Below are 8,809 nucleotides of genomic sequence, written 5' to 3'. Positions count from 1 at the left end.
AAGGACTTGTATGCATGCATATAAGCATAACCAATGGACACAAGACACTGGGGGGTAGGGAGGCCGGGGGAAGGTCAAGCAGGGGGGAAAAAAGGAGATATATGTACTACTCTTTGTAATATTTTAAGCAATACAACAAAAAATCAAGTTAAAAAAAAAAAGATCTAACACACTTAATGTTTAAATGTTTATGTCCTAGTTATCCCAAAATATTTTCACATATTATTTCAGGGTGTTTTTATTTTCTTTTACATTTTTTAGAAATGTTTTTATTGATTTCAGAGAGGGAGGGAGAGGGAAAGTTATAAACATCAATGATGAGAGAGAATCAATCATCATCAATCGGCTGCCTCCTGCACATCTCCTACTAGGTGGGGATCAAGCCCAAAACCTAGGCATATGTCCTGACCAGGAATCAAACCATGACCTCCTGGTTCATAGGTCGATGCTTAACCACTTAATCACACTACTGGTCAGGCCTTCAATGGATTTTATATTCATGAAAACATCACCTCCTTCTCCTCCCTGCAAAAAGGCAAAACTTGGCCCAGGAAGAGCATTAACTTAAAATTAACTGTGGAGTTTAAATTTGAATCTTGCCAAAATGTTTTTTTCCTCAAAACTGGAAATTATTCAAGGTGGACGTTAATTATCCTTGTTTGGAGACTAGATTTTTCTATAAACTTGGTTTTAGATCAACTATCAGTAGTGATCACTTCCCATGTATTCCAGGGCTTCTGCACAGGTGATGAGTATTCCTTGCAACACATTCCTATCATGTCAACCCCTCTCGTAGACAATGCCCCAAGACACCATAACTACATTCACACAAACCTCAGGATTGGAGTTAAGTATCTAACAGAGCCAGACCACACTTTCATCTTGCTATGTGCCATATCCCAACATGAGGTCTTCAGTAACTCCTTGAGCTTAAAGTATTAGATTATACCCCTCTGAACTGAGTCCTGATTTTATCCATTTTATAAAATCAAAATATATCTGTATTAAGAGCTTATACATACATTAGCTGTCCCTGCACTTAACCACTTAATGTGAAAATCAATTACCTACAGGTCAAAAATTAGATCAGACACATTGAAAACATAATTTCACTTTTAAACAATCTAATTTGAACCAAACCACTATTTCTAACTTTTACTCTTTCAATTTTGGTAAGATAAATAGACTGAATCCAGATTTAGATTACAGGCCAGATTAATTTTTAATTCAGAACAATTTTTATTAGAAGGCAACTTTTAATTTTTTCTTTAAAGGGAACAAAAGAGCCATAAACATTAGCAAATAATGAATTATCTCTGAAGTTTCATGTGTTTGAACCAGATGTGGCTCATACTGATGATGGTCCCTGTGAGACGCTTGTTCCTTCTGCATAATCTTCAGTTCAAGCTATAATTACCAATTACTGTATAATGTTTTTATAACTGTACAAGGGAAATATTTATGGAATATATGGAGTGTCACTGTGCACCATGTAATAATGAACATTTAGAAATAGATTCAACAATGAAAGACCTAAATTTCAGAGGATAGCTCCACATACTACATACAAGGAAGCACTAGTCAGATTAATTTTAAATAGTCAAACAATTTCAAATATTTATTAAAGCACATCAATTCAATAGAAAGCCTGGAATTGTGATAATGTTCCCAATTCATTTTTATTATCTTGAACCTAACCCAAGTCCCTGCTCAGAAGGCAAAATGGGAAAAAATATTTAGGCTGATAAGGTAGTATGCAACCTAAATAATTCTTTTCTCTCCAATAGGATTTTAGGGCTTTTTTTTATTTTACATGAGTCAACACTGGGGTGGAAAAACAAAGGACACTGTAACACACATTTAAGTTTTTCCTTTTTCCAAACAGAAATGACCATTTTGTTGTGGTCATCATCATTTATATTCTAAACTGTTCACCAATGTATCTCTCTCCCTCTTCAGACAGAACTTGTTGATATACATACGGACTTTGGCACATATCTTGCTAGAAATCATATGTTATATATGTATACGTATTCCAGTTTCCCAAAGTTATCTGAGTAGTAAATTCTGGTAATTAAGTTCATTTGCAAGTAACCTCCAGTTGATATTGTAGGAAAAATTCTACTTTCACAACTTCTCTGTAAAATTCTATAAGCATATTCTTTTATTTGGAGGTAACTGTAGAATTCTGCTCAGAATTATACATTTAAATTGTTTAAACACCCACACAAATTCTCATTTATGCCAAGCAGCTGGTTTATATTTCTATCTCATCTCAAGAAGGGGGAACAACCTTTTCAGGATACATAAAAAAATAAACCAAGAACAGTGGTTGAAGAAATCTAAGAAAATGTTGACTTTTAAATTTTCACTTATTTTCTTTGAAGTTTTCTACTTTTCCCATCCATGATAAAACCAAGATCATATAACAGAAAAATTTTAATTAGGGTTAAGTTACAACATCACACTTCGATTCAAACCTTTTCTCCAAGAGAATAAATTTTCCTGATTTCTCTTTTCTTCAAATATAAGGAAAACATTTGAGGCAATTAAATCTCAAAATCTCATGGTTTCATCCAGGTTACTTGAATATACCTGACTCAATAGGGAACCACATTCTACCTCTACATTTCCCAGTGGAAGTACTTATCACCAAAGGGCTATGCCGCATGTCCCTTGCCTACAAGTACACAGCTTAAAAGCTGGTATTTACTAAATGTACACAATATTTGGGTGTAACTGGCATTTTAAAAGATAACATAATGACCATTACAAATAACTTAACTGGACAGACTAAAAAATAACTGGTTAGCTTTAAAATAATAAGAAACACCTATTTAATAACATATTTATATCTTGATAAGAACGAACCAATGTAACTTGGGAAAGTCTGTAGAAATTCTTGGGTTAATTATAACAACATGGTGATAGGTTTTTCAAGGTACTTTCTAAACTCAGCAAGCCACTGGGCTCCAACTGCTCCATCCACAACCCGATGATCACAACTGAGTGTAACAGACATCATGCTAGCCACATCAAATCTAGAAAAAGATAAAAATATTATTAGGTATTCTAGAAGCAATCACTGATTGTAGCCAGTAACCAGCCCAAATGCCAACTCTGACCCTATAATCCCAATCAGGTAACATTATTTTCGACCTATTGTTCATGTCCTATATATTTCCAGACCAAATGGCTTGGAGAAACAGACCAAACAGCCATCTGGAGCATGGACTGGCAAACTAAAACCCCACAGGCCAAATCCCACCAAATGGAGTTTATAGGAATTCATTTACATAGTACCTATGGCTGCTTTCACACTACAGTGGCAGAGTTCTTGCAACAGAGACCATATGACCCACAAAGCCTAAATTATTTACTATATGCCTCTTCAAGAAAAAAGCATGGTGACCCCTAACTTATTTACTTAGAGTAAATAAGGCTTCCCATCTCAAAAAAGATTAACTGCATTTAGTAAAATAAGAAGAGTTGCTGCCCTGAGAAACTTCATTCTGTACTTATGTCTGACTCTACCTAAAGTCCAATAAGGCATGCCAATAAGTCTAAAACTAGACTCAAAAACAGGTATAACGTAATGAAAATGGACTTATAGCTCCCTCTCCATTTTGGCACTTACCCTTTTTCATTATCTGCTGGAACCAGTCTATCTTCTGAAGCACCAATGGCCAAAATACATGCCTGAGGTGGGTTAATAATAGCAGAGAAGTTCTTAATTCCAAACATTCCTAAATTGGAGATCGTAAAAGTGCCACCCTAGAGGAAAAAAATATCATGTTAATTGCTTGTCAACATAAAAAAAAGGACATTTTGTGAAAAATCCTTAAGGTAATCTTTTAAGAAAACCTTCTGAACTACCATTAAAAAAAAGAAGAAGAAAATAGAAGTATATAAAGTGACAGACATTAATTAACTTGACTGTGGTGATCATTTCATAATATATGTATATGTCAAAACATTAAGTTGCACACCTTAAATATATATAATTCCTCTTTGCTAATTATGTCATTAAAACTAAAAGGGAAAAAAAAAAAGGCCCAAATGAAATACTCTTACTTAAAATATACACTCTTTACAATAACAATAAAAGTAGTTGTGTGGTTTTTGTACACTACTTGGAAAACATTATTTTTAGCCTTTGAAAGGTTACTCAATTTTTCTTTATTTTTAGGACCTTGTGTCAGTGAGAATACAAGGCAGGAAAAAAAGGTGGAAAATGCAATAAAAACATAATGCCGACCTTAAAAATAACATAATTCTTAACATTCATAAGGAAAATAAATAACACTTTACCTGGAATTCATGTGGCTGTAGTTTACCCTCTCGTGCTTTGGTTGCTAAAGAAGCAACATCATTAGCAATGGTTTCCAGCCCCTTTATATGTGCATTAAATACAATAGGTGTGATGAGTCCTGCAGGAGTACTGACTGCAACACTGATATCGACAACATGATTTCTATTTAAAAAGGAAAAAGAAAATCTCAATGATCATCACCATTGTTTATTAAGAGCTTCTGTATCAGGCTAAGCAAGATTATTGATATTTACTTCAGTTTGTGCTACTGTTCAGCCAGATTTTTACATTCTGCTGTCTACTCCCCGCCCCGGCCACTTATACTTTTAATGTGTCAGTAGGTTGGTTTCACATGTATTCTCTAACTTTCTCATCTGCCTCAACTAACACATGGGTGTAGTTGGAGAAGACTTAGCATTCAGTGAGGAATTAAAAAAACACACAAAAAAACTCCTTGGATTCTGAGACGAAGTGGATTGGCTGAAGTTGAGTCTGCAAGCAGAGCTTGAGCAAATGAAAGGAAGAATGAAGGGAAAGGACTGCATTGTGGGAGAAAGAGGAGTGTTCAGGATGTAGGGTGGTGGTGCATCAAACCACGAGATTCCCAATCTTTTCTACTCCATGAGCATCTCTGCATTTGGGTCTCATCTCAGAATACATATATATTTTTAACAAAGAAAGTAAAATAAGTCACCAAAAAAACTAAACAAATGAATAAACCCCAATAAACCCCCCCATAAGTATATTTAAATTTAGTTATCTAATTATTCAAAAAACAAAATTTGATATATATGGTATTATATTAACTCATTAACAAGATGTTGCAGCAGGTCTAATAATGGCTATAATTTTAAAGTAGTGATAAGCAAAACAGTATTTTAACACACCTGCAACAACTATAGGTTGTGACATGAAAATAACTGAGTTTTACTGATCACCAGCACAGGTATTATCAACGCCTCTTTGATTTGTTTTCTACATGTTTAACAGGAGGAAACAATAAATTTCAGTTACAGATGAGTGGAAAAGAATGATTCTTTGTCTCATCCAAGTTCTCTAACTCCTGAATTATATCTATACTAGTAGTATCCTTGGGTGTCCGTGAAAGGGTCCCTGATAAAGTGTTCTGCAATCGAGAAAAGTTAAAACTTCACATGAAGGAGAACTCCAGCTCATTCTAGGCACAAAGTTGAGAAGATTATGGGTACCAAATCCCACAAGGGCCCAAGCTGCCAGAGGCAGCAGGCTTTTGCAATCTGCAAAAAAGAGACCCACTCTAATAATAGTTTGTGGCTTTTAGCAGTTGTAGCTGGGCTCTGTCCAAGATATCACACAGCAAATACTGCTTTTTTAATTATCCTGTTATTACAATATTACTTATTTATAATCGTCCTAAGAGAGGACGGATGGTGTTTCCTATTTTGTTTACCACTGAATCAAGCAAACAGTACATGTTCAGTAAGTACTTATTGAATAGCTGTATGAACAAATGAAAAATAGTATTTGGTAAGAATTAATTAACAATACTGAGAAACAGCCCTGCACCCTCAATCCTTTGATCTAAGCAGTGGCTCCTTCAGATATTCTTTAAAGGTTAAATATAAATTTACCCTATGACCCAACAATTCCACTTTGAGGAATCTACCAAAGAAAAATGAAAACATGTCAACACAAATTGTATGCAGATGTTCATAGCAGCCCTCTCAAAGAGATGTCTGTGTTTTGACCCTGGAATCTACCAATGTGACCTATTCAGTAAAAAGGTCTTTGTAGGTGTAAATAGGATCTTGAGATCATATCATCCTGGATTATCTGGGTGGACCCTAAATCCAATGCCAAGTCTCCTTGTAAGAAACAGAAGGGAATGGCCTTCGGACTGAAGGGTCCCGGGTTGGATTCCGGTCAAGGGCATATACCTTGGTTGCGGGCACATTCCCAGAAGGGGGTGTGCAGGAGGCACCTGATCAATGTTTCTCTCTCATCGATGTTATTAACTCTCTATCCCTCTCCCTTCCTCTCTGTAAAAAAAAAAAAAAAAAAAGAAAAAAAGAAAGAAAGAAAAGAAACAGAGGGAAGACACAAACAGAGAAGACCATGTGAAAATGTAGCCAGAGGTAAGAATTATGCAGCCACAAGCCAAGGAATGCCTAGAGCCACCAGACTTGGAAAAAGCAAGAACAGATTCTCGCCTACAGCCTGTGGAGGGAGCAGAGCGCTGCTAACTTCTTGATTTCAGACTTCTGGCCTTCAGAACTCATAATAAATTTTTGCTTTAAGTGAACAATTTTGTGTAATTTGTAATGGCAGCCCTAGGAAACTAGTATAGTGTGTAAGGAATAGTAAGACCCTCAGATGTTCTCCAAGAATGGTGTGACCAAGGAGAAAGTCAGAATCAGTAGATAACCTATGTTTGATAGGACTGAAAAATGGTTTAGAGTTCTCTTGGGGAGTTTCAGAAAGAATTCATGATGCGTACACAGAACACTAGCCGGCTGGTAAGCAATCTTTAAAAGCAGTTAGGAGACTGGGGAGCCTTTTTTCAGGCTGACTGGTCATACAGTAGAAAAGCAGAGATCCCCCAACCCTGGCTTCTGTTCACACAGCTCCAGTTCACTCTGCCCTCCCTCTGCTGGAGCCCAAGGCTATGCAACTATATAATGAAGGTATCTCAGAGAACCCAAAGCAAGAGAATGAGTGTTTTAAGCTGCCATTAATTCTGAAGCAGCAACTTGGGATTTTAGATTAAAAGAATACTTTGAGGCACATGCAGAAGTGAAAAGACAACCAAGAGCGTCCACCTCAGGTGACTGGGGAGGCTGAGCCACTGGGCCCGATAGGACACCTAGCACACAAAGCCACTCTATTAACACAGGGAAGCAGCTAAAATGCGAAGACAAAGAAACAGGTCACAAATGAAAGAAATGGAGGAAAGCAAACTACTGGATATAGAGTTCAAAACCAGGGTTATAAGATTACTCAAGAATCTTCTAGAAACCTCTGAGAAATTTAGTGAGACCTTCAAGGATATGAAAAAGGACCAATTAGAAATTAAGCATACACTGACTGAAATAAAGAATAATATACAGAGATCCAACAGCAGTCTAGAAGATCCCAAGAATCAAGTCAAAGATTTGAAATATGAAGAAGCAAAAAACACCTAACCGGAAAAGCAAAAAGAAAAAAGAATCCAAAAATATGAAGATAGTGTAAGGAGTTCTGGGACAACTTCAAGCATACCAACATCCGAATTACGGGGGTGCCAGAAGAAGAGAGAGAGCAAGATATTGAAAACCTATTTGAAGAAATAATGACAGAAAACTTCTCCTACCTGGTGAAAGAAATGGACTTACAGGTTCAAGAAGCGCAGAGAACCCCAAACAAAAGGAATCCAAAGAGGACCACACCAAGACACATCATAATTAAAATGCCAAGAGCAAAAGACAAAGAGAGAATCTTAAAAGCAGCAAGAGAAAGAAACTCAGTTACCTACAAGGGAATACCCATACGACTGTCAGCTGATTTCTCAACAGAAACTTGGCAGGCCAGAAGGGAATGGCAAGAAATATTCAAAGTGATGAATACCAAGAACCTACAACCAAGAATACTTTATCCAGCAAAGCTATCATTCAGAATTGAAGGTCAGATAAAGAGCTTCACAGATAAGGAAAAGCTAAAGGAGTTCATCACCACCAAACCAGAAAAAAATCTGATAAACAGAATAAACTGGTAATAGAATCAGGGGCATGGAAATGGAGCGGACTGACAATTTTCGGGGGGAAGGGGATATGGGGGGGTGCGGGAAGAGATGAGACAAAGATCTTATATGCATGTATGCAGTACCTATGGATGCAGACAGTGGGGTGGCGAGGGCCTGGGGTGGGGTGGGAACCGGGTGGAGGGGAGCTATGGGGAGAAAAAAGAGGGACAACTGTAATAATCTGAACAATAAAGACTTATTTAAAAAAAAAAAAGCAGTCCTGGCTCCACCAGGCAACTTTGTGCTGCTTTAATAATTCAGGATAGTTTCTGCATGAGATGCCCACAGATTCAGAGTCTGGTAGGAGAAATGAAGAGGCTTGACCATGTTGGGGATGCTGTAAATGTGAGTTGGTGTGTGGCCATCAGGGATCACCAGGCCCAGGAAGTTGCAGCTGTACAGGCTCTGTGACTTTTACGGTGATTTTTCAACGTTACAGCTTTAGAGAGCAAAGAAGTAAAAAAAAAAAAAAAAACGAGAAGGTGCAAACATTAAAAAAAAAAAGCAGTTAGGTGTTAGGCCAGTGGTCGGCAAACTCATTAGTCAACAGAGCCAAATATCAACAGTACAACGATTAAAATTTCTTTTGAGAGCCAAAATTTTTAAACTTAAACTATATAGGTAAGTACACTGTCAAAATGGCTACCATCAACAAATCAACAAATGACAAGTGTTGGTGAAGATGTGGAGAAAAGGGAACCCTAGTGCACAGCTGGTGGGAATGCAGACTGGTGCAGCCA

At 36.9% G+C, this 8,809-nt stretch overlaps 1 protein-coding gene across 1 annotated transcript in view; it reads right to left on the bottom strand.

The window, feature by feature from the left end:
• Positions 1-1,590: 1,590 nt before the first annotated feature.
• Positions 1,591-8,809, bottom strand: part of DLAT (dihydrolipoamide S-acetyltransferase) — a 30,069-nt gene continuing 22,850 nt past the window's right edge. The window contains exons 11-13 of the mRNA XM_005856849.2: positions 4,312-4,474; positions 3,638-3,774; positions 1,591-3,041 (exon numbers count right to left, since the gene is read on the bottom strand). Coding sequence (XP_005856911.1) covers positions 2,912-3,041; positions 3,638-3,774; positions 4,312-4,474 — 430 coding nt within the window. The 3' untranslated portion in view covers positions 1,591-2,911. The remainder of the gene's footprint in view (positions 3,042-3,637; positions 3,775-4,311; positions 4,475-8,809) is intronic.

This window comes from Myotis brandtii, unplaced genomic scaffold (assembly GCF_000412655.1).
Source record: "Myotis brandtii unplaced genomic scaffold, ASM41265v1 scaffold105, whole genome shotgun sequence".
Classification (NCBI taxonomy): domain Eukaryota; kingdom Metazoa; phylum Chordata; class Mammalia; order Chiroptera; family Vespertilionidae; genus Myotis; species Myotis brandtii.
The sequence above is the reverse complement of the archived record's forward strand: the minus strand, read 5'-3'. Positions and strand labels throughout refer to the sequence as shown.